Consider the following 23991-nt stretch of genomic DNA (forward strand, 5'->3'; position numbering starts at 1 on the left):
GCATACTTAATAACACTAAAGACACTCTCTGTTGTCCCCAGGCCTGCTACAGTGCCGGGCACCATCAGAGCTCAGTAAACGATTATTGGATGAATACAGTGGCCACCCAACATTCTGAAGACAAATATTACCCTTTGGAACACTATGGATAACAAAATGGTTAACTTAGCTGCAGACTTTATGTGACAGATTTGTTAAGGAGACCCCTCCTCCCAGAGCAGTGATGCCTTGAAATTGTCCAATTAATTCCACAAGCGAGCACTCCAGGTTGGTAAGGGCTGCTGATTTGATTTTATCTGTCTTTTAAGACTCATTTTTTGATCATGCCCCACTCCAGCTGGACTTCCTTGCCTAGTCTTCCCTTCTCCATTACTAATGGTGCTGGATCGAGTTACCTCATTATTCCTTAATTTATTTATGAAAAGGCTGAGGTTAAAGAGAAGAAGCAAACCCCTGAGTCTTTCGGGAACTTTCTGTAAAAGCTTTTCTTTCCCTGTCCCCCGCCCTTCAGCCAGATACAATTTCTCATCATTATCCTGGCAAGCTGGAATAGTTTTTATTTACAAACTTATATAAATAAACCTTGCTCTGGCTGGGTGGAGGCCATCTGTATGGGCTAAGTCTGGTCTGTCAATTCCCAGTGGATTAATCTATCAACAGGAATTCACTCACACAGAGCAAGCTGCTTTCAGAAAAGCACAACAACCCTAGGCAAGCTGGTGACTTTGCCACAGAACACTTGAGGGAGAGAAGGTTTTTAAAATTTAAATTGTATTATTGCACAGTAATTTGAATCACTCTGGATAAAATGGAAACACAGAACTATGTGGAGGGCCAGTGAGTTGCCTGAGTGCCTCCTGCCAAGCCTGAGGATCCAAGCTGATCCCTGACCCCCACGCTGTCTTATGACCTCCACATGAGCACCAAGCTCTAGACACAGGGTTGGAGAGATAGCTCAGTGGTTAAGAGCATGGGATGTTCTTCCAGAGGACCCAGGTGCAATTCCCAGCACTCACATGGCAGCTCATAACTGTCTGTGACTCCAGTTCCAGGGGATCTGACACCCTCACAACAATGCACATAAAATAAAATAAATTGGGGACTGGAGAGATGGCTCAGTGGTTAAGAGGTCTTCCTTAAGGTCTTCCAGAGGTCCTGAGTTCAATTCCCAGCAACCACATGGTGGCTCACAACCATCTGTAATGAGGTCTGGTGCCCTCTTCTGGCCTGCAGACATACACACAGACAGAATATTGTATACATAATAAATATTTAAAAATAAATAAATAAATAAAATAAAATAAATTGTATATAGAAAGAATCTCCAGAGACATGACATGCTCTAAGTAAAATATCTAATTTTCAAAAAAAATTAGAAGCTGGTCGGTGGTGGCACGTGCCTTTAATCCCAGCCCTCTGAAGTCATAGACAGGCAGATCTCTGTGAGTTAGTTCAAGGCCACCCTGGTCTACAGAGTGAATTTCAGGACAGGCTCCAAAGCTATGGAGAAACCCTGTGTTGGGGAAAAAAAATTAGAGACAAATAGAATCAAACAAAATTAGCTGAAAAGAAAAAAAAAATCGAATCAAAAGTGAAAGGTGGGTCAGGAGTGGTGGTATATTCCTACAATCCCAGCATGCCAGAGACAGGATTTGGGTGAGTTCCAGGCCAACCTGGTCTACAGAATGAGATACAGGTCATCCAAAACTACACAGTGAGACATTGTCTCATAAAAAGAAAAAGACACGTCTCCCCCTCCCCCCCCCCAAAAAAAACCCAGCCCAACTAAATAATAACAAGGCAAAAGGCTCCCTTTGTCTCATCCCGCCGATAGGAGGCTAAGCACTGTCCTTTACAGGCTTGTGTTCAACTTCTGGGTCCAAGGAACCCTCCAGGCTGGCATTACAGGAAACAAGAACCTTGCTTTAAGATTGATTCTTTTTTTTTTTTCTAAGAATGTACTTTTTGACCTGGTGTGTGGTACTCAAATGCTTGCCTTGAACACACAAGACTCTAGGTTCCATCCTCGGCACCTGAAGCAAAATGTTCCGGTACTTGTCTAATTCTGCCTCTCTAAGTGAACTTCAAACAAGCGGCACGGAAGACATCCCTACAGGGTTCAGTCGTCTGTCCGTCCATCTAACAAACCCGGGACATTCTTCCAGGCAGACTACACGTGCACATTTCAGTAGCTGTAATTCTATTTTACAGGATAGAGGTACCTTTTTATTTATCTATTCCCTTCTAATGAGTGCTAACATAATTTCCAATTTTTTCAGTATACAGCTGTTGTAAGTAACGATTTTCTCTGGAGTTCCTCATTCAATCCACGCATTAACTGTGGCTCATCGAGTGCATCTCCTCAAGATGCCCGGCAAACAAAGGATTCCTCAAAACTCTTCAAAAAAAATATTGTTTTTTTTCTCGAGAGGTTGAAGATTGGGCTCTCGACAACCTAGAAAGCCCAGGTCACTGGGGACCCAAAGTATCAGCAGAGACTTCGCCAGGCTCCGGATCTGGGTCTTTGGCTGTCCGCAAGCTTCGCTCGGGCAGATCCGGCGAGCGCAGATCCGGCGGGGTGGGGCCGAGCTGCGCGCGACCCTCGGCGCGCTCCGGGAGTCCAGCCCGAGCGACCGCTCTGGTCACCACGGCCGCGGGCTCTATGACTCCGAAGAGGCTGGCGGAACGGGGCGGAGTCGGAGGGGAAGGCGGAGAGTGCCGGGCACCATGAGTCTCGGCGCGGAGCTCTCGCGGAACCGCGTCGCGAGAAGCAGCAAGTCCCGCGCTTGCGTACTGCGGCGGTGGCCTGAGGCGCGGTCGGCGAGTGAAGGGATCTAAGTGGTGTGAAGGCCAGCGTCGCCTCGACCTGTGGTCACCATGAGCGGGACCTTAGCGAAGATCGCGGAGATCGAAGCCGAGGTAAAGGGCGCGCTGGGCGCCTCCCTTCCCAACCGGTGCCGCTGCTCCGATGTACCGTCGACGGCGTCGCCTCGGTGCCTGCCACCAACTCCTTCCCGCTCCTTCACCCCAAGCTTGCACCGCCTCGGCTCCTTACCCCCTCCATGAGCGCCTCTGGGCCTGGGCCCCTCAGCTAACATTAGGGGGCTCCCTCTTTCACCTCCTGGCCCCATACCTAGTCCTTGGCTGGTACCCGATCCGGTATTCAGCGTAGTATGTGATGCTTGAGAAGGTCAGGGCTTTTTTTTTTTAGAGGCAGGGATTCTCTGTTTAGCTTTGGAGCCTTACCTGGAGCACTCTCTGTAGACCAGGCTGGCCTCGAACTCACAGAGATCTGCTTTTGCCTCCTGAGTTCTGGGATTAAAGGCATGCACCACCACCACCCAACGAAGTTCAGGGCTTTTTAAAGTTAGTAAAATGATGATCCTGTTTTAGACCGGGTCCAGTAGAAACGAATCCTGCAGGTGGAGGTGGACATTAGTTCCATCTGTGGATAGGAATTGGAGTGACGTGGTGCTATCACATTGGGTCTCCTTTTTTTCTTTTGTAGTGAGGAAAATGAGCTGAATGGTGGGGAGAGTGAATTTAGAGCTCTGTCTGTCTATCTATCATAATCATTTATGGGGGGAGAGCAGAGCATAATTTATGGGAGTCATTCTGACCTTCTGACATAAGGATTTTGGGATTGAGTTTAGATCTTTAGGCTTGGCAGCAAGTCCACTGACTCTTTGAGCTTATTTAGTTGAACCTGGGTTTTCACCTCCCCTCACTCGTTTTTTGGAGACAAGGTCTCTCTACATAAGCCCTGGATGTTCTAGAACTATGTAGATGGGACTGGCCTTGAACGAGACAGAGAGAGACAGAGAGAAAGAGATCCACTTCTGCCTCCAGAGTGCTGGCATTAGCCAGTCTTGGATTTTTCTTTTTTAAAAAATATTTAGGCAATGCTCAGGAGGCAGAGATAGAGGCAGGTGAAACTGTAAATTCAGTGCCAACCTGGTTTACATAGGGAGTTTTAGGACCCTCAGGACTACTTAGAGAGACTCTATCCCCAAAATCCGCAAATAAATGGAATGGGCACACTGACATTAGTAGGACCTCGGAGAATAAGACATCATGCTTTCAGCTTTTGGGAAGATTCGAGATACTTTTATCTTTTCTAAGGGGCTGCAGGTTTATGGCTGTGATTCTTCCCTTATTAGATGGCTCGGACTCAAAAGAACAAGGCTACAGCACATCACCTTGGGCTGCTTAAGGCTCGCCTTGCCAAGCTTCGAAGAGAGCTCATCACTCCGAAAGGTGGCGGTGGTGGTGGGCCAGGAGAAGGTTTGTGATTCCATATATTATTTGTGTGTGTGTGCATGTGGTTTCTATTAAACTAATATGTCAGAGTTGTGTGTATGTGTATGAATGTATGTATGCCTGTATGTTTCTTTTGAGATAGAGTCTCACTGTATAGCTCTTGGCTATCCTGGAACTCACTATGTGGACCAGGCTGGCCTCAAACTCACAGAGATCCACCTGCCTCCCGAGTGCTGGAATTAAAAACATGCATCACTACGCCTGGTTTCTGTGAATGTTTTTTGTTTTTGTGACAGGATTTCTCTGTAACAGCTCTGGCTGTCCTGGAACTCCTCTCTGTAGACCAGGTTGGCCTAGAACTCACAGAGATCTGCTGGGCTCTACCTCCCAGGTGCTGGAATTAAAGGCCACCACCATGTCTGGCTACTTTATTATTACTTATTTGCCTTTTTTTTTTTTCATTTGAGGTAGATCTTACTGATTCTGGAACTCACCAGTTCAGCTGAACTAACTATGCATCAGTCTCTGAAGATCTGCCTGTAGGCCAGCAATGGGTTACGGGTGTGTATAGCTGTTGCTAGGGGTTACAGGTATGTGTAGTTGTTGCTAGGGGGCACAGGTGTGTGTAGCTGTTACTAGGCTTTTTTACGTGGGTGCTGAGAATCCACAGTCAGGTCCTCATGCTTGTGTAACATGCACACTGACTTCTAAATCATCTCCTTAGCCCCATTATTTTTAAACGTTTAAAATTTATTTTGTGTATGTAGTTAATACTTTTAGCAGGGCAGTTTTTGGTGCAAGGCTTTAATCCCAGCACTCGGGAGGCAGAGGTTGGTGGATCTCTGTGAGTTCAAGACCAGCCTGGTCTACAATACAAGTCCTAGGGCAGCCAGGGCTACACAGAGAAACCCTGTCTCAAAAAACAACAGCAACAGCAACAAAAAACTCCAAATTATTAAAGTCTATTTGTATTTTCTAAGCTTGACATATTTTGCTAGTACTGGGGATCAAGCCCAGTACCTCATACATGCTAGGCAGATGTTTTATTACTGTTCCCAGCTCTGAAGCCTAAAATTTTGTTTATTTATAAATTATTGCAGTATTGAGATTTGATCCTAGGAACCTTGTGCATGTTAGGCAGGTCTTCTACCACTGAACTACATGTCAAGTCCTTAAGCCTTAAATCCTGAATTATATTTTTTTTTATTTTAGTTTTCTGGTTTCAAAGACAACTGAGTATAATGCAAGTAAACAGTAGTTTTATTTATATCTCATGTCCCCCAAAAATAGATTTATTGAAATGGATACACCTGCAGCTTTAGTGAGGTTGAAGTAAGGAAGCTGGTGTAAAGAGATTGGACTGTGAAAGCAGAAATAGTAAACTGGAGAGAGCTGTGATTAGAACTCAAAGGAATGCGGGATATTTTGCATACTTGCTAGAAACACCCACCAACAGCTCTGAACTTAGTTGTTTCAGTGCTTGCTGTGTAGGTGTGAGAACCCGAGTTTGGATCCCAGTCCCATGGAAAAAGCTCTTCTACTTCCAGTGCTAGAAAGGTAGAGGTAGGGTTCCTGGGGCTTTCTGGTCAACAGTCTAGCTGAAGGTGAGTTCCAGGTCTTAACAGGTAGAGTAGAAATTGATCCAGGATGACATCTGATGTCAGCCTCTGACTTACACATCACAGGCTCACGAACACAGGCATAGGCACACAGAATCCCAAAAGCTGGTAACACATAGTACTTGGGACTAGAGGCAGGAGGATTGCAAGTTCCAGTGTAACCTGGACTACTCAAGTATATCCTCATCAAAAAACATGATTACACTATTCTCAGATATAAGATAAAATCCAAACCAGAGGTAGACGTAGAACTCCAAGTCCACACCCTGCTTTTTTTGTGTTTTTGTTTTGTTTGAGACAGGGTCTTTATGTAGGCCAGGTTGGAATTGACCTTTCAGAGTGCCACCTTGCTTCAGCCTCTGAATTGCTGGGATTAACACTATGTAACACTATGCCTGACTTTATTTATTTTGATATTTTAAATTTTTGTTTGATTTTATTTTTTTTCTAAACAGGGTTTCTCTGTTAGCCTTGACTGTCCTTGGAACTCACTCTGTAGACCATACTGGCCTCATTCACAGGGATCTGCCTACCTCTGCCTCCTGCGTTCAGGGATTAAAAGCATGCACCACCACTACTCAGGTGATATTTTAAATTTATGTATGTGCTTGGCATAGTGGTGCACACCTTTGATCCCAGGACTTGGAAGGAGAGGCAGGTAGATCTCTGTGACTTCCAGAGTAGCCACATCCGTATAGTAAGACCCTAGCTCAAAAAAACAAAGTGTATGTGTCTGTCTATCTGTGTCTTTGTGGTTACTTGTGTGTATGTGCACCGGTGCTTTCAGAGGCCATAAGAAGGAATCACATCTCTTGGAACTGCACTTAAAGCTGCTTGATGTGGACGTTAAGAACCAAGCCTGGGTTTTTTTGTTTTTGTTTTTGTTTTTGTTTTTGTTTTTACAAGAGCAGCAAAGAGCCATCTCCAACTCCTGTGTTATTTTTTTGGGTGGGTGGTTGGGTGTTTTGCCTGAACATATATATCTTATGTACTCTGTGTGTGAAGTGTCCCTGGAGGCCAGAAGAGCATATCAGATCCTTTGGATCCTCTGGGACTGGAGTTACAGATCACTGAGAGGTGCCTTGTGAGTGCTAAGGATTGAGTCTGGGCCTCTGCAAGAGCAGTAGTGCTCCAGCCACAGCATATTGTGGTTTTGAGAGATGACCTCAGATATTCCAACCTGACCTCCAAACTTGGGATCCTTCTGCTTTTTACCTCCCAACCACTGGGATTACAGGTATATATCACCATACCTGGCTAACCTTCATTATTTAAATATTATATAAAAAACTGTTATAATTTAAGTAATAAAGGATTACCTTGTTTTAATTAAGTACTGCATTAAATTGAATTGTAAATTTTATGCTTGAGTTCTATTTCAGAAATAAGCCTCAGAAAGTTAGAGAAACATTAACAAAAATGTGCAAGGACTTAGGTGAGTAGTAATGCATCCAAGGATAACTGCTGTCTTTTGATGTTTGTTAATGTTTCAGGTTTTGATGTGGCTAAGACAGGTGATGCTCGAATTGGCTTTGTGGGTTTCCCATCTGTGGGGAAGTCAACTCTGCTAAGCAACCTAGCAGGAGTGTATTCTGAAGTGGCAGCGTATGAATTCACTACTTTGACCACTGTGCCTGGTGTCATCAGATATAAAGGTGCCAAGATCCAGGTGAGTAAGATTCGCGGCCCGAGAAAGGAGAGAAATCCATTGTTTTCATGCATTTCAGAAGTTCTTTATTAGTGGTCCACAGTGTGTCAGGTCTTTTTATTTCCTAGGCCTCTTGGTTTTTCAAGACAGGGTTTCTCTATATAGCTTTGGAACCTGTCCTGGAACTCACTTTTTAGACCAGGCTGGCCTTAAACTCAGAGATCCGCTTGCCTCTTTGAGTGCTGGGATTAAAGGTGTTTGCCATCACTGCCCGACTGGCCCCTCATCTCTTAACAGTTGCTACATTAAATGGTTTAACAATAGTGTAATACTGGGCGGTGATGGTGCATGCCTTTAATCCCAGCACTCGGGAGGCAGAGGTAGGCGGATCTCTGTGAGTTCAAAGCCAGCCTGGTTTACAAGAGCTAGTTCCAGGACAGGCTCTGAAGCCACAGAGAAACCCTGTCTCGAAAAACCAAAAGAAAAAAAAAAAACCAAAAAAACAAAAAACAATAGTGTAATATAATGAAGACGGGCCTATGAGGATACATTAAAAAAAGGGACTACTTTTTTAATCTGATAATGGTGGGAAAGCATCGGAGACAAAGCTTTATGTACAAAGTGACTTTTGGGAGTGAATTTTTAAGATTTTATGTGTATGGATATTTTGCCTACATGCATATATGTATATTTGTGCATCATGTGCATGACTGGTGCATAAACTCCCTGGAACAGACAGTCCTGAGCTGCCATGTGAATGCCAGGAATTGAACTCGGGTCCCGTAGAGGAACACCCAGTGTTCTTAACCACTGAACTATTTCTGTAGCCCCAAAAGTGAGTCTTTTTTTTTTTTAGATTTATTTATTTAAAAATATTTATTTATTTATTATGTATACAATATTCTGTCTGTGTATGTCTGCAGGCCAGAAAAGGGCACCAGACCCATTACAGATGGTTGTGAGCCACCATGTGGTTGCTGAGAATTGAACTCGGGACCTTTGGAAGAGCAGGCAATGCTCTTAACCTCTGAGCCATTTCTCCATCCCTAAAGATTTATTTATTTAGTATGTGTAAAGCATTCCTTCCATGTATGCTTGCACACCAGAAGAGGGCACCAGATCTCATTATAGATGGCTGTGAACCACCATGTGGTTGCTGGGAATTGAACTCAGGACCTCTGGAAGAGCAGTCAGTGCTCTTAACCTCTGAGCCATCTTTCCAGGCCCAGAAATGAGTCTTTTGAGAAAAGATCTTATATAGTCAAGGCTGGCTTGAACTCCAGGTTTGTCCTTGCTTTAGCCTGTGAGGTGCTAGAATTATAAGTGTTTGACGCCACACCTGGTTGGCAGGGTGTCTTGAAGTTAGCATATGTTTTTCTGTTTCTGTGATAAAACACCATGACCAAAACACAAGTTGGGGAGGATAGACTTTTTTTTATTTGTCTTACACTTCCATATCACTGTTCATCTTTGAAAGAAGTCAGGACAGGAACTCACACAGGGTAGGATCCTGGAGGCAGGAGCTGATACAGAGGTCAGCTGTAGGGGTGCTGCCTACTGTTTTGCTTCCCATGGCTTGCTCAACCTGCTTTCTTACAGAATCTAGGACCACCACCCCAGGGATGTAACCACCTACAAAGGGCTGGGCTCTCCCTTATTAATTACTAAAGAAGAGAATGTCCTACAGGCTCACTAATAGTCTGATTTTCTCAGTTCAGATGCTCTCCTTTCAGGTAACTCTGACTTGTGTCTTGTTGACAAGAGACTAGCCTGCACAGCATAGAATTTGACCAGCCAGAAAAATAAAGGTACATTTAAGGCAGCTATCGCATGTCTTTAATCCCAGCACTCTAGAGGCAGAGGCAGACAAATCTTCGTTAGTTCAAGGCCAGCCTGATCTACATAGTGAGTTCCAGGATAGCCAGGGCTAGGTAGAAAGACTCTGTCTCCAAAGAAAAAGAATTAAAAACAGACAAACCAATAAAAAACAATGGTGCTGGTACATCTTATAATGACTAGATATCAGGTATCTTAGAGGTAGGTTGAGATTGAATTTATATAGGGCCTTTGTATATGCTAAGGCAGCTTACCTTTATCTTTAGAAGACTTGAACATTAAATTACATATTTTACTCTAAAGGCACATGAGTTTCTGTAACCCTGGCTATCCTGGATCTTGCTCTGTAGACCAGGCTGACCTTGAACCTTTAGCCTCTGTGTGTTCCGCTCCCCAATGCTGAGATTAAAGGTGTACACTGCCACCACCTGGCTTTAATTTTCTTTTTTCAGTTTAATGTAAAAAATAATGTGTTTTGTTATTGCGTCATCATTGGTGCATGCTATTATGCTTTGTTCTCTTCTGTCCCCTCCCCTGCTCCCTGTACTTCTGCCTTCCTGCTCCTTTCCTTTTCCTCCTTAGTTAATCCTGATTCCTGCTTTCATTTACTTTGTGGATTCTGCTGCCCTCTGTTTCCTACCCCTTTCCCTCATCTCACAGTCTCCTTTCTAGTTTTGTGACTCCCCTCTTATATCGCTACACACATATACACACACACACAATTTTAAATCTACACTATATGAGAGAAAACATGAGGTATTTGTTTTGATCTCTTAATATTTTTCAGTTGCATCCATTTTCCTGCCAGTGTCCTGATTTCATAACTGCATGATATCCTGTTTTGCATAATATGTTTCACATTTTTACATGTTTATCTGCTGATGAACAGACACATAGGCTGCTTCTTTGGTTAGTAGTGAATGAATAGTACAGCATATATTTATATATTTTAGTAATAAAGGATTTACTAATCGATAGAAATAGTTGATAGATTCGTTGGATGGCTTAAAGAAATATTAGAAGGGCTGAAGACTTACTAATCACTTGTTAGTTACTTTATTATTTATTTATTTATATATTTATTTTTGAGACAGGGTGTCTCTGTATAGCTCTGGCTGTTAAACTCACGTTGTAGACCAGGTTGGCCTACAATTAAGCGATTTGCCTGGCTCTACTGGGATTAAAGCATGTGCCATTGTGCCTTCCTTTACTTGTTAATTATACTAAGTGATCGCGAACTTTTTTTAACTTGTGTTTTGTTTTTATTTCATTTAAACACTGCCTGGCCAATTAGTTATAACCTCTTATTGGCTAGCTCTTACATATTGATTCAACCCATTTCTATTAATGCGTGTTGCCACCTGACTGTGGCTTACCGGGACGAGTCTAACCGTGGTCCATCTCGGGGAGGAGAGCTATGGCGTCTGACTGCCTCTGCTTTCTTTCTCCCACAATTCTGTTCTGTCTACTCCACCCACCTAAGGGCTGGCCTATCAAAAAGGCCAAAGCAGTTTCTTTATTAACCAATGAAAGTAACACATAGACAGTTAACCCTCCTCCATCATTTCCCCTTTTTCTGTTTAAACAAAAAAGAAAGGCTTTAACTTTAACATAGTAAAATTACATACAACAAAACAGTTATCAAGCAAGAATTGCAGTTACGATATTTTTATCTATTTTATCTTTTATCATAACTAAGGAAAACTATAACTATAACTAACCATTCTTCAACTCCATCAAAGACCCCAGAAGGATATAATATTATCTAAGTAAACAAGAAATAAGCAACTTCCAAAACTCTAGAAATGACAGAGACATCTCGCTGCCTGGACAGTCACCCAAAGTTCTTTTGTGCTGTTGGGGCATCCGTCTTCAGCCTTCAGGCCCATAGGAAATTTCAAAGACAGTTCAGTCACTATCTGCTGTGTCCTGCAGAATGTCTTGCAGACTCTTTCATGAATCAGGAACCCCGGAGGATCATTTCGCCTTTAGGCAAGTTCAGCAGTCCTCTCTCTGCAGATTCTTTGTGTCCAGTTTATGCAACAGTCCAGGCAAGAGCAGTTTCTTGCCCAGATGGCTATCAAACTCCATAAGGAGCCTCTTCAATGCCCATCTTCCTCTTGAAGTAGATTTGTGCTGCCAGGAGCAGACATGTCTCATTGTCATGAAAAGCCCTAAGTTATAAAAACATTAAATGCCATATTCTGAAGTCTTTGAAAGATATGAAGGATGCCTATCTAACTGAAATATATCTTTATATAGCTAGAAAATCTAACTAACATGACTACAAGATTGACTATTATTGATAATTATCCATTAACAACCTATATTTCCTAATTATACATTACATTTTTAAATGAACTACACAATCACAATACCTTAATCAAGATCAGAAATACATATACATATAACAAAATTGACCTTAAATTCCATACCAATGCAAATTATTCATATTTATATCATATCCCCCTTTAAATGTAAAAGAACATTTATAAACAATATTTGGGAATATGGACGCAGTTATTTCTGTCCAAACTGCTTCGTGCTGAATGGGGGCGCTGTTAATCGGATCTTTCATGGTAAAACCTATGTGCTAGGTTCATCTCAGTTGGCAGTTGAATGAAGTAATTTCTTGAGGGTGTTCACAGCAACCTTTCAGGAGGACGTGATCTATCATACCATATTGGGATAGAAACAATCCACAGGGTCTCATCCTCTGTGAAAACAAAAGAAGACCCTCTCCAAAGCATCATATCCTTAGACCCAAATTCTGAAGTCATTATACCCTTATGATATCTATTCTGGTTTAGCTTGGCAGCCCATATAATGAAATGTTTCTCTGTACTTAGCTCCTTCACAATCAAAAATTTTAAAGAAAAGACAATGTACATAATCCAGACTCTCTGTGAATTTTCCATTTTTGCGTGGCTTATTTTCCTTTATTTAAGACATTAACTTTATTCTCTATATTCCTTTTCTTCTCTCTCCCAAGCCTATGTACACTCATCTAACACTGTGACCCATTTAGAGGTCTTTTAAGTCTGAATCTGTCCTATTGTGAATCTGTAATTTTTTACTATCTAAGAGTATTTTTGTTTTGCAGTTTTAAATCACTAAACACTTAAGAATCTAAAGCTGTGACATTCCTAGGTCAAAAACAGGTACTGCCTGCTTGCCCCACCGAGCCCAACATGGCGGAGCCGCTGGTGCCTCTGAGCCACAGCACGCAATGACCCCCTTTTAGGCACACAGTGAGTCTAGTTGCCATCAAGGAAATCATAGCACTTTACTCCAAATGTTCCATTCAAAAGCTCTGTCTCCCACAGGAGCCAGACAGAGATCGCGATGGCGGCACAGCCCAGAAACTGGTATTTCAAAACTGCCACTTTCTAGTAAACCTGATCTTGCTGCCTACTCAGGCAGGAAGAACTGAGCCACGAGCATAGTCTCAGCTACTTTACTCCCGACCCTGAGTGGGCACACGAACGTCCAGGTCCAGAAATGCTCCATAGCCGGAGTTTGCACCGGCCGCGTTTTAAAATGGCGCTGCTTTTTTTCTGCCGCTAATGCTGAAACAGGAGATCTCTCTACAGCACGCCCTAGCAAACAGCAAAATCTGTGTTAAACTCTCCTTCCCTTATTTTTCCGCTCTCTCAGGTTTTTAAGTGGATTTAGTTACCACGTTGGGCGCCACTCTGTTGAAGGAACGGTGGGCTGCTTTCCCGCCACCCGGATCCCGGCTAGCTTACACCCGAAATAATTACACAGAAACTGTATTCTTTTAAACACTGCCTGGCCCATTATCTGTAGCATCTTATTGGCTAATTCTCACATCTTGCTTTAACCCATATTTAGCTATCTGTGTAGCACCACAAGGTGGTGGCTTAGGAGGATTCTAACCTGCGGCTGTCTCGGAGAGGAGAGTCATGGCGTCTGCCTCTTAACTTGTGTTTTTTTACTACAAGGTTTCATATAGCCAGATTGGCCTCACATTCAGTTTGTAGTTACTGATGACTTTGTATAACTCCTGTTCTTCCTGCCTCTACCTCTGAAGTGCTGTGGTCATAGGACTCTCAGACATCTTCCATAAAGTATATAGTGTGTATATCTGAAGCTTTTTTTTTTTTTCTGTGACAGTATTTCTCTGTGTAGCCCTGATTGTCTTGAAACACACTCTGTTTCAAGACCAGGCAGCCCGTGGACTCAGGAGATCTCTCTCCCTCTGACTTCCATATGCTGGGACTAAAAGCATGTGCCCACACCGCCCAGATTTTTTTTGTCTTTATGTCCTTGGGATTTGAACTGAGGACTTCGTTCATGCTGAATATCTCACCCTAATTTGAGACTTTCACACACACACACACACACACACACACACACACACACACACACACAAAACTGCCACTACAATCAATATAGTGACTGTATGTAGTCAGCTCTTTGTATTTATAGGTTCTACATTCAAGGATTCAACCATGGATTGAATATATTTAGGAAAGAAATTGGTATATATATTGTTTATATAGTATTTACTTTGTATTAGTATTAAATGTAACCTATCGATTGTTTACTAGTATGTGGAAGGATACATATAGATTATATACAACTATCATATTTTGTTGTTGTTTTTCTCTTTTTGTTGTTGTTTTTCAAGACAGGTTTTTATTGTGTAGCCCTGGCTATCCTGGAGCATACTTTATAGACTGGACTGGCCTTGAACTCAAGAGAGCTTGCCTGCCTCTGCCTCCCACTCTGCCAAAGATTTATTTGTGTGTGTGTGTGTTTTATTTTTTGAGACAGGGTTTCTCTGTGTAGCTTTGGAGGCTGTCCTGGAACTAGCTCTGTAGACCAGGCTGGCCTGAACTCAAAGAGATCTCACCTGCCCTTGCCTCCAGAGTGCTGGGCTTAAAGGCATGCACCACCACCGCCCAGCATTATTTATGTGTTTTATCTGCACACCAGATGATAATCATTGGATTCCATGGGACTAAAGTTATAGTTGGTTGTGAAAAGCCATCTAAGTGCTAGGACTCGAACTCAGGAGCTCTGGAAGATCAGCCAGTGCTCTTTACCACTGTACCATATCTCCAGCCAGTCATATTTTTATATAAAGGATTAGAGCACCTCTTGATTTTTGTATCCACATATATATGGGTGTGTATGTGTTTTGGGAGGCTGGTTTTGGCGCCAATCTTCTACACATATTGAAGGACATCTGTCATGTGACTTTTCAAAATTTTCTTATGCCCCTTCTTTGCTTGCCTCTTCCATTAGTGAGTAATCACTAGTCAGTTTTTCTTTCATTGCCTCTTCCATTAATAAATAATTACTAGTCAGTTTCTGCCACTGCAAATTAGTTTACATGGTAAGAATTTTATGTAACTGAGAAACTTTGTAAGGGCTACTGAGATGGTTAAGGCGCTTGCCACCAAGGCTGATGTCTCACATTTGATCCCTAGGACCCACGTAGCAGAAGGAGAGAACTGACTCTTGCAATAGCGTTTTTTTTCTCCCCTTTTTAAAGATTTGTTTATTATAGTGTTCTGTCTGCATGTATCCCTGCAGGCCAGAAGAGGGCACCAGATCTCATTACAGAAGTTGTGAGACATGTGTTTGCTGGGAATTAAACTCAAGACCTGGAAGAGCAGCCAGTGCTCTTAACTTCTGAGACATCTCTCCAGTCCTTTCCTATTTTATATTAATTTTTTATTTTAAAAATAATTTTAAAGTTAAAAAGTATTACACACAATTCTCTTATATTGCTGACTTGCTTCCCTTAATCTTAACTTTTTTTTTTTTTTTGGTCTTGGCCAGATTTCTCTGTAGACCAGGCTGGCCTAGAACTCAGAGAACTGCCTGCCTCCTGAGTGCTGGGATTCCAGGCGTGCAGCACCACTACCAGGCTGGAAGTGAGTCTTTTTGAGAAAGGGTCTTATTAGTTTTGCAGGAATACTGCAGACATTATGTTGTGTCTTCGTCCTTATCATGGGGCTTATAATAGTGGTGTTGACATTATGTGTATGTATATACTGCTCTGTGTTTGTATGTGTGTGCACTTACTTGTGTGCATGTAGAGATCAGAGATTGATATCAGAATGTCTTCCTTTATTGCTTTCTGCTTTAAAATTGAGACGGTTTCTCACTGAACTTGGAACTGGTTGTTTTTGCTAGGCGAGTCCTAGTCTGTTGAGCCCTGGGAATTCCCACCCCCACTGACCTGATGTTATACATGCATACCTCTGGGCCTTGTTTTCATGTGGATTCTGGGAATCTGAATGCAGGTTCTCTTGCTTTTTTTTTTTTTTTCTTTTTTTTTCCTTTCTTTCTTTTTTTTTTTTTTTGCAAAAAGGTCTATAGCCAATCAAGCCCTTATCACTATTAAATTTTTTGTTTTCAGACATATTCCTTCTATGCACATCAACCTGGTTTTGAGCTTAAGATTCTGTCTTTGCATCTGTAGTGGGAGCTCTGACTAGTTTGATGTTAATTTATGTGAGTTCCTTAAGATGGTGTTTGCAGCTTGTCAGTGGTGGCTCACACTTTTAATCCTAGCACTCAGGCAGAGGCAGGCAGATCTTTGTGAATTCTGTGCCAGTCTGGTCTACAGAGTGAGTTCCAGGACTATAGGGGAATGTGTTACAGTTATAGTGTTGCAGAGATATCCTGACTTACAGGGCAGCCAGGCTATATACTTAGAGCCGCAATAGGACAGCTCTGGGGGGGTAGAGAGCTGCAATAGGACAGCTCTCCAAGCTGGAGCTACAATAGAACAGCTCACCTCTGGAGGATAGAGCCTCAATAGGAGTACAGCTCTGGATGCTGGAGCTGTAATAACCGCTCAGCCCTGGGAGAAAGGTGTCCTGACTATTGGCAAGCCAGGCTACCTGAAGATAGGGTGCAGTAGAGGATGGTCTCCCTGCAGGATATAGGGATCCTGCTCTTGTGGAGAGCCAGTACAGCTGAGTTCTGCTCTGTTCACTTAATGGAGCGTCCTAGCAGAGCTATCTGCTTCTCCGGCCCAAGATGTTTCTTCTTTGCCAATGCTCTGCTAAAGGGGAAGCCCCTGTAGAAATGTAGCAATCTCCTTGGCTCTGTTGAAAAGTTGTTACTTTTTTCTCATCGGCCTTGCTCAGCCCCTTTAAGGAGCGTCCTAGCAAGGTTCTTCAGTTCTGTTCCGCCTTGCTCAGGCCCTCTAGGGGAACTTCTCAACAAGATTTTTCCGCTCAGTCCCATAAGGATGGTTCTTCTAGACTGCCTAGCGAATGAAGGTCAACCAAGACTGTTTTGAGAAAGAGATTTATTTGGAATGGAGTCCAGAAGAATGGCGGCCTCTAACTGAAGGGGGCAGAGAGACTTATATAGGGCTTCTTAAGGGTGGAGTTTTCCCAGCTCAGGGATTGGTTAGTTTATCTGGTCAGGGGCAGAGATAGCTCTGACTTCATGGCCAAATTGTGTTTCTTTCACTGGTCCTTTTTAGCTTTTTGACTCCAGTCTTAGGACCAGGGCATACATATTTCCTTCACTGGCTCTGATTCTTGGAACTAAGTGTGTTTGACACTAGTTTCAGAATCAGGGCACGTGTCTTTAGTCCTGGGTTCAGTGATAAAGATGTTTCTTTCCCTGGCCCAGGTCTCAAATCCAGCGTGTGTGGTTTTTTTTTTTTTTTTTAACTGACTCTAGGTTCAGAGTCAAGGTGCTCAGTGATTGGTTAGTTTCCTGCTCCACTTGTCCCTTTTACCCTACAAGAACAGCAAGGGACCCTGTCTGAAACAACCATAAGAAAAAAAAGTGGGTGAGCGAGAGATGGTGTTTGCAGAGCTTCTGAACGGAGATGTTTTCTTTACAAATCTAGTTAATAGTTCAGGGGAGATACATTCCGATTCTGATTCTCATGCTTTCATTTTATTATTAAAATTATTTAATTTTTTTAATGTGTTTTCCTGTTTGTGTGCCTGCGTACCACTTGCATGTCTTTTGCCTGCAGAGTCGTAAGAGGTTGTTGGAGTCCCTGGAAGTGGAGTTACAGATGGTTTCGAGCCACCATAGGGGTGCTGGAAAATGAACCTGTGTCCTCTGCAAGAGCAAATTCTCTAACTGCTTAACCGTCTCTGTATTGTTACAATGTTTGTATGTCCTGTGCAATCAAGCATATTCCTTAAACTTTGTCTACTCATTGTGGTGTCTGTTTTTGCAACAATTGTTGCTGCTATATCACTTTGCCTAATGGTGACATTCAGTTCTTTCCATTACATTTGTTAATTGGATTTCTTTTTTTTCTATTTTTTGAATATCTATTTATTTATTATGTGTACAATATTTTGTCTGTGTGTATGCCTGCAGGCCAGAAGAGGGCACCAGACCCCATTATAGATGGTTGTGAGCCACAATGTGGTTGCCGGGAATTGAACTCAGGACCTCTGGAAGAGCAGGCAATGCTCTTAACCTCTGAGCCATCTCTCCAGCCCCCATTAATTGGATTTCTGTATGAAAGAGCTGCCCTTCTTTCACTTATTCAATAATTTATAACCATGTGGGATTGTGGATATTTTATTTTATGTGTTATAATTCAGTACTATTAGCTGGTAAATGGTGGTGCATGCCTTAAATCCTAACACTTGGGAGGCAGAGGCAGGCAGATCTCTGAGTTTGAGGCCAATCTGGTCTACAGAGCGATTTCCAGGATAGCCAGGGCTACACAGAAAAACCCTGTCTTAACCCACCCCCAAAATTCAGTACTATTATTACTTAAGTTTTACCAACTTTGGCCATTAGAAAATTCTTTTTGTTGTCTCCTTATTTTTTTTTTAATGATTTATTTAACTTTATTTTATGTGCATTGGTGTGAAGGTGTCAGATCTTGTGGAACTGCATTTTCAAACAACTGTGAGCTGCCATGCGGGTGCTGGAAATTGAACCCAGGTCCTCTGGAAGAGCAGTCAGTGCTCTTAACCTCTGAGCCATCTCTCCAGCCCTCTTCTTATGTTTTTTACGTAAGCCCTCATCTTGTTTCCTTTTTCTTTGGGGATGTGGTTTTCCTAGGTAGGCTAAGCTGGCCACAAGCTCAGTGACCTATTTGCCTTTGCCTCTTGTGTTGGGATTGTAGGTGTATACCATCATCCTCAGCAGTAGTGCGATTTAGTAAACAGATTGAAAATGACAAGAAGTGGTACAAAATGATGTCATGGTCAAGATGATGTAATGCGAAGTTGATTACTCTTATTTTATCTCGTCATGTAGTACTGTCCAGTTGTTTATTTTATGTAGTTTGCATGTGTATGTATGGTGTGATGTGTGTGTATATATACGCTTGTTTGTGGCCATGTGTGGAGGACATTCATTCTCCCCCTTATATATATCAAGGCAGGGTCTTTTACTCGAACTCAGAGCTTCCCATTCAGCTAGTCTAGATAATCAGCTTGGAGTGAGAATTCCTTGTCTTCTTCCCATCTACATATGTAGGCTGTCACACTACTGGTGAATAAGTGGGCTTTAGGGATCTCATTCCAGCCCTCATGATTTTGTCACAAATGCTTTCTCTGCAGTACCTTGTTTGCCATTTTCAGTGTCCTGAAGTCCGAAGTAGCCTGTAGCTGACCTTTAGTATATGCTATGGGAAAAAGCATTCCCGCATTCACTTACTAGAGAGGAAGATTGGATTTGATAAAATGGGTAGTTTGGTACTTGCAATTCCAGAACTTAGAAAGTGGGTGGAGGTATTGAGGATCCAGAAGTTCAAGGTCATCCTCAGGTACTTACTGATTTCAGGAACAACTGGAATTCCATAATACTCTGGGATCTCAAAGATTTTTTTTTTTGTGGGGGAGGGTTGTCTCTGTGACCACCAAGCCTGGGAGAGTAAGGATTCTAATGAAGCAAAAAGGAAATCTGGGCTGTGGTGGTGCACACTTTAACCCCAACACTTGGGATGCAGAGGCAGGGAGATAGAGGCCAGCCTGGTCTACAACATGTGTAGTCAGTGCTATACAGAGAAAGCCTCTTTTGGTAAAAGAAGAAGAAATTGCAGCTCAACACTTAGGAGCTGGTGTTAGTTCAAACTTTTTTTTTAATTTAAAGATTTATTATATATCTTATGTATGTGATTGTTTTGTCTGCATGTACTTTTGCACATAAGAAGGAAGCATTGGTTCCTCTGAGACTACAGATATAGACGGTGTGAGCTGCCACCATGAACTCATAACCTCTGAAAAAGTAGCCAGTGCTTGTAACCACTGAGTCCCTGGTTTAAACTTCTAGAGTTTCACACTGAGTGATTTATATTAAGCGTAATTAAACCATTTGGAAAAACATTTTCTGATGTAACATAGTTCCCTGTGCACACGGAGACATATTGCATCAAAAGTCTTCTTCCATAAGATGGACTCTGGAGATAGGCTGCCTGTATTATCTTAAGGGCCTAGGAGAAGTTCTGGTGTGGTCTGGTCATCTGGGTTATTAGCCACCTCTGGTCCTACTTGTGGGAGTTTGATATGACTTGACCCTACAGATAGTGCAAAGATCCCCAGGCTCTTAGCTACCTCTATTCCCAGCCTTCTGGGCAGAAAACATGTTTTCCTTTAAAAAGACAGCCCTGCTTGTTTAACATTCCTGGTATCCCTACTGTATCTGTGAGCACAAGGATCTCTGTGCTCCCAGCACAATGAAAGGTTGAATTTGGGTCTCATAAATTTTGGAGACTAGAGAAATACTGGTGTCCAAAAGAGGATACTTGTCAGTGTGATTGATCCATTCAGATTTATAACCAGTTGTTCCTTTTCCCTGTCCTTAATCTTGCAGCTATTGGATCTCCCGGGTATTATTGAAGGTGCCAAGGATGGGAAAGGCAGAGGTCGTCAAGTCATTGCAGGTGAGTGAGTGGTCGGGCTGCCACCTGCAGATACTGCAGATAGCTTCTGTGGGATAGAGGGGTCTAGTTATTCACCCCTGTAAGTTCTGGACTTTTCAGATATCATCTTTATTGATTTTTTTCATGGTTGGCTTTTTTGTTTGTTTTTTTTTGTTTGTTTGTTTTTTTTTGGTTCAGTAGAAATCTTTAATTTTGATAGATTTTAGGTTTATTTTCTATGTATTGTTCATAAGTAGTGCTTAGCCTGCGTTGTATGTATGTGCCCCACGTGTCTGCCTGGTCCCTGGGGAGGCTGGGGAAGTGGTTGTAGCCTCTTGAACCGGAGTACATAAGTGCCTGCCAACATGCCTAGCCTGATTTTGTTTCTTGTTTTTTTGTTTTGTTTTGGTTTTGGTTTTTTGTGCATGAGTTCTAGGGATCAAACTCGGGTCCTGATATAAGCACTTTACCTACTGAACTATCCCCCCAGCCTTGAAGATGTTTTATAAATCCATACCTCCTTAGTTTTGTTGTTATTCTTTATTTTTATTTTTGTGTGTGTCTGTGTGTGTGTAGCTCAGTGACCATGGAGGTCTGAAGAGAGCACATTGGATCCCTTGGAACTGGGATTATGGATGGTTCTGAATGCCAGGAATCAAATCTAGGTCCTTGGCAAGAGCAGCATGTGTTGTCGACCATTGAGTCATCTCTCCGGCCTGGATTTAGATTTATGATGCGTTTGGTGCTGTAACAGATTATGTCACGTTAGAAGAAGGGAGTATTGATTTTGATTTGCTGTTTCAGAGATTTCAGTCCAGTATGTCAGGGAGGACTGAACAGAGCTTCCATTGGTCAGAAGAGAGGTGGAAGGAAGAAGAAAGGATGAGGGAGGGGATAGTGTCAATGACCAGTGAGCACACAGAAAGATTCAGCATTGGTGGTCATTGCCACCACTGAGAGCAGTCATTAAATACTGGTTAGTAATACCACTGCCTGCGGGAAGGGTGTGACGTACTCACTGCTAGTGGGAATATAAATTTAAAAACACTCGGGCAACTGTTTAGCGGGTTCTGGTCACTTTTATTTGTGATGTGCAACAGTTTCACTGTGTCTATCTAGGAAAAATGAAAACATATCAACAGAAAGACTTCGACATTACCATTCTCCCCCTCCCCACCCTAGGGTTTCTCAGCGAAACAGCTCTGACTGCTCTAGAATTTGCTTTGTAAACCAGATTGGCCTTGAACTCACAGAGATCTGATTGCCTCTGCCTCCCAAATGCATGACTGTTTATAGCAGACTCAAATTATGCTTTCAAATAGAAAACAGGTGAATAGCAGGTAATAGTTTACTACTCAGTTATAAGAGACAAGTTACTGATAACAAACACAATATGCTTGAATATTAAATGCTAGAAGAAAAGATTTAAGCAGAAAAGAGGACATTTTTATTTTACTCTATGTGGAATTTTAAAAAGTAAAACTTCTATGATGCTAGGAAGTGGTCTAAAACTGGTGTAACTTTCCAGGGTGATTTGGATGTTCTGAAAGTTTTGACTGACTTATTTTTGACAGGGTCTCCCATAGTCTAGTTCTGATCTTCATGCTGGGATTGCAAGTGTCCACCTATCTTGACTATCTTGACACTGTATCTTAACGATTGTGGTGATATCATTAAGTCATCTGCTAAACAGATACAGTTTGTTTTTGTAAAGTGTAGTTTGATAAGGCGGATTAAATGTCTGTTACTTCAGGACTGGAGAGATGATTCAGTGATTCACAAGCACTGACTGGCCTAACAGAGGATCCAAGTTTGATTCTGAACACCCACATGATAACCTACAGCCCTCTGTCTCCAATTTCAGGGGATCTTCTGGCCTTTGGGATATTCGAGCAAACACATCAAATCAAAACCAAACCAAATACATAACTGTGCTCATGTAATACAGATAATATAGTCTGGATTTTATTTTAAAGTGTATATTTTAAGGTTTATTATTTTAGAGTTTGTATTTTTAAAAACATTTCTAAGTTTCTTGGTAGTTTATCTCTCAGCTGATATCTTTAGTGTGATTGTCTTACTCATGTTAAAGACAGGCCAGTTTTTGAGGGATGGTTTGACAACTTTTAAGTCATGCAGTACAGATTGATAGCTAGTATAAATCTTTGATAACTTTCACATTTTATGTGTATATAAGAGCAAGAAAAAAATCTCAGTCCGGGGCTAGATAGAAAACACCTTAATTTGAGTTTTTGGGTTGGTAAAGGCTGTATGCATTAAACTTAAGGTGTCATTTTTACCCCCAGTGGCCCGAACATGTAATTTGATCTTGATTGTTCTGGATGTCCTAAAACCCTTGGGACATAAGAAGATAATTGAAAATGAGTTGGAAGGCTTTGGGATTCGCTTGAACAGCAAGCCCCCCAACATTGGCTTTAAGAAGAAAGACAAGGGAGGCATTAATCTCACAGCCACTGTAAGTGGGGAAGATGACATGGGGTAGAGTACCGACTGGGGGTGGAGTGAAGGTGGACTCAAATGTGCAGAAATTGGTAACTTGAAACTTCTCTCCTCTTTTCCTGCTCTCACTGAGATAATTCAGTGACCTTGTATGAAAAGATAAGAAAAACAAGGTCTAGACAGGAGTCATCCTCAGACTTTTTCACCTTTATATTTCCTCTTTTTAGGCCTCTACCTAGGGTGGTACAAGCATTTGGAACATTATTCCCATGAAGTAGCTCCCAGTGTCCTGTGTTCTTGTTTAGCATTAACTTATACAGCCCTGACCATAGACCAAGCATTAGCTTATGCTCTGGAAATGCATGAGGAAGGCATGGAGTAGTCGAGAACCCTTATTCTTGGGTAAATGAACAATTAATGAGGAAGATACAGAGTGTTAGATTGCTAAAGTAGGGAAAGGTGAGGAAGCTGTGTGTTCTATGTAACATGTGGGCCGGCTTGTTGGGGTATCTGTCCCGCCCAGTACCCCACAGCAGGCAGGCCCCAAAGAAAATCACACACAGGATTCCATAAGATTATAAACTGATTGACCCATTAGGTCAGGCTACTCATTAACTCTTATAACTTATGTTACCCCTTTATCCTTATCTACGTTAGCACATAGCTCAGTACTTTTTCCAGCGGGGCAGCTTACATCTTTCCTCTCCAGTGGTCTGGGCAGAACTGGAAGCTTCCTGCTTCCCAGAATACTCCCAGTCTCTTTGCTCCACCCCTACTTCCTGTCTGGCTTTCCCGCCTATACTGCCTGCCTGGCCAATCAGCGTTTTATTAAAATACGATTGACAGAATACAGATAATTCTCCCGCACCAGAAAGTGAGATTATAGGATTGAGTAATATATTGAAATTCTTTTATGAAAGTGGCCTGGCCAATCAGCGTTTTATTAAAATATGATTGACAGAATACAAACAATTCTCCCACACCATTTCCCTCTTTTTTTTCTTTTTTTAAACAAAGAAAAATACTCATAGTCCATTTGTTGGGAATGTGGGCGTAGTATTTCAGGCTACTTCCTGCTGGTTGGGGCGCTGATGATCTTATGGGGACCTAAAGAAAATTTAGAGTTATAATCAAGTCCTGACTGAAGTATCCTGTGAGTCTCAATCATCTCAGGCAGCAGTCTTGAATCTGTTCTGGATGTAGAACTCAGACATCCAGGCCATCTATTCCTGTCGGAGATTTTTCAGGTGGCCTCCCTTGGTCAAAGATGATTTTTCTTAACTCTGAATAAATCCACAGCCTCTCATTTTCTGTGGAAACAAAAG

The 23991-nt window shown here is 42.2% G+C and overlaps 1 protein-coding gene across 1 annotated transcript in view; it reads left to right on the plus strand.

The window, feature by feature from the left end:
* The first annotated feature begins 2758 nt into the window (after positions 1-2758).
* Positions 2759-23991, plus strand: part of Drg1 (developmentally regulated GTP binding protein 1) — a 30364-nt gene continuing 9131 nt past the window's right edge. Inside the window, exons 1-5 of the mRNA XM_048450002.3 lie at positions 2759-2919; positions 4161-4284; positions 7373-7548; positions 20158-20227; positions 22513-22682. Of these exons, the coding sequence (XP_048305959.1) occupies positions 2878-2919; positions 4161-4284; positions 7373-7548; positions 20158-20227; positions 22513-22682 (582 nt within the window). The 5' untranslated portion in view covers positions 2759-2877. The remainder of the gene's footprint in view (positions 2920-4160; positions 4285-7372; positions 7549-20157; positions 20228-22512; positions 22683-23991) is intronic.

This window comes from Myodes glareolus, chromosome 8, assembly GCF_982192425.1.
Source record: "Myodes glareolus chromosome 8, mMyoGla1.1, whole genome shotgun sequence".
NCBI lineage: Eukaryota > Metazoa > Chordata > Mammalia > Rodentia > Cricetidae > Myodes > Myodes glareolus.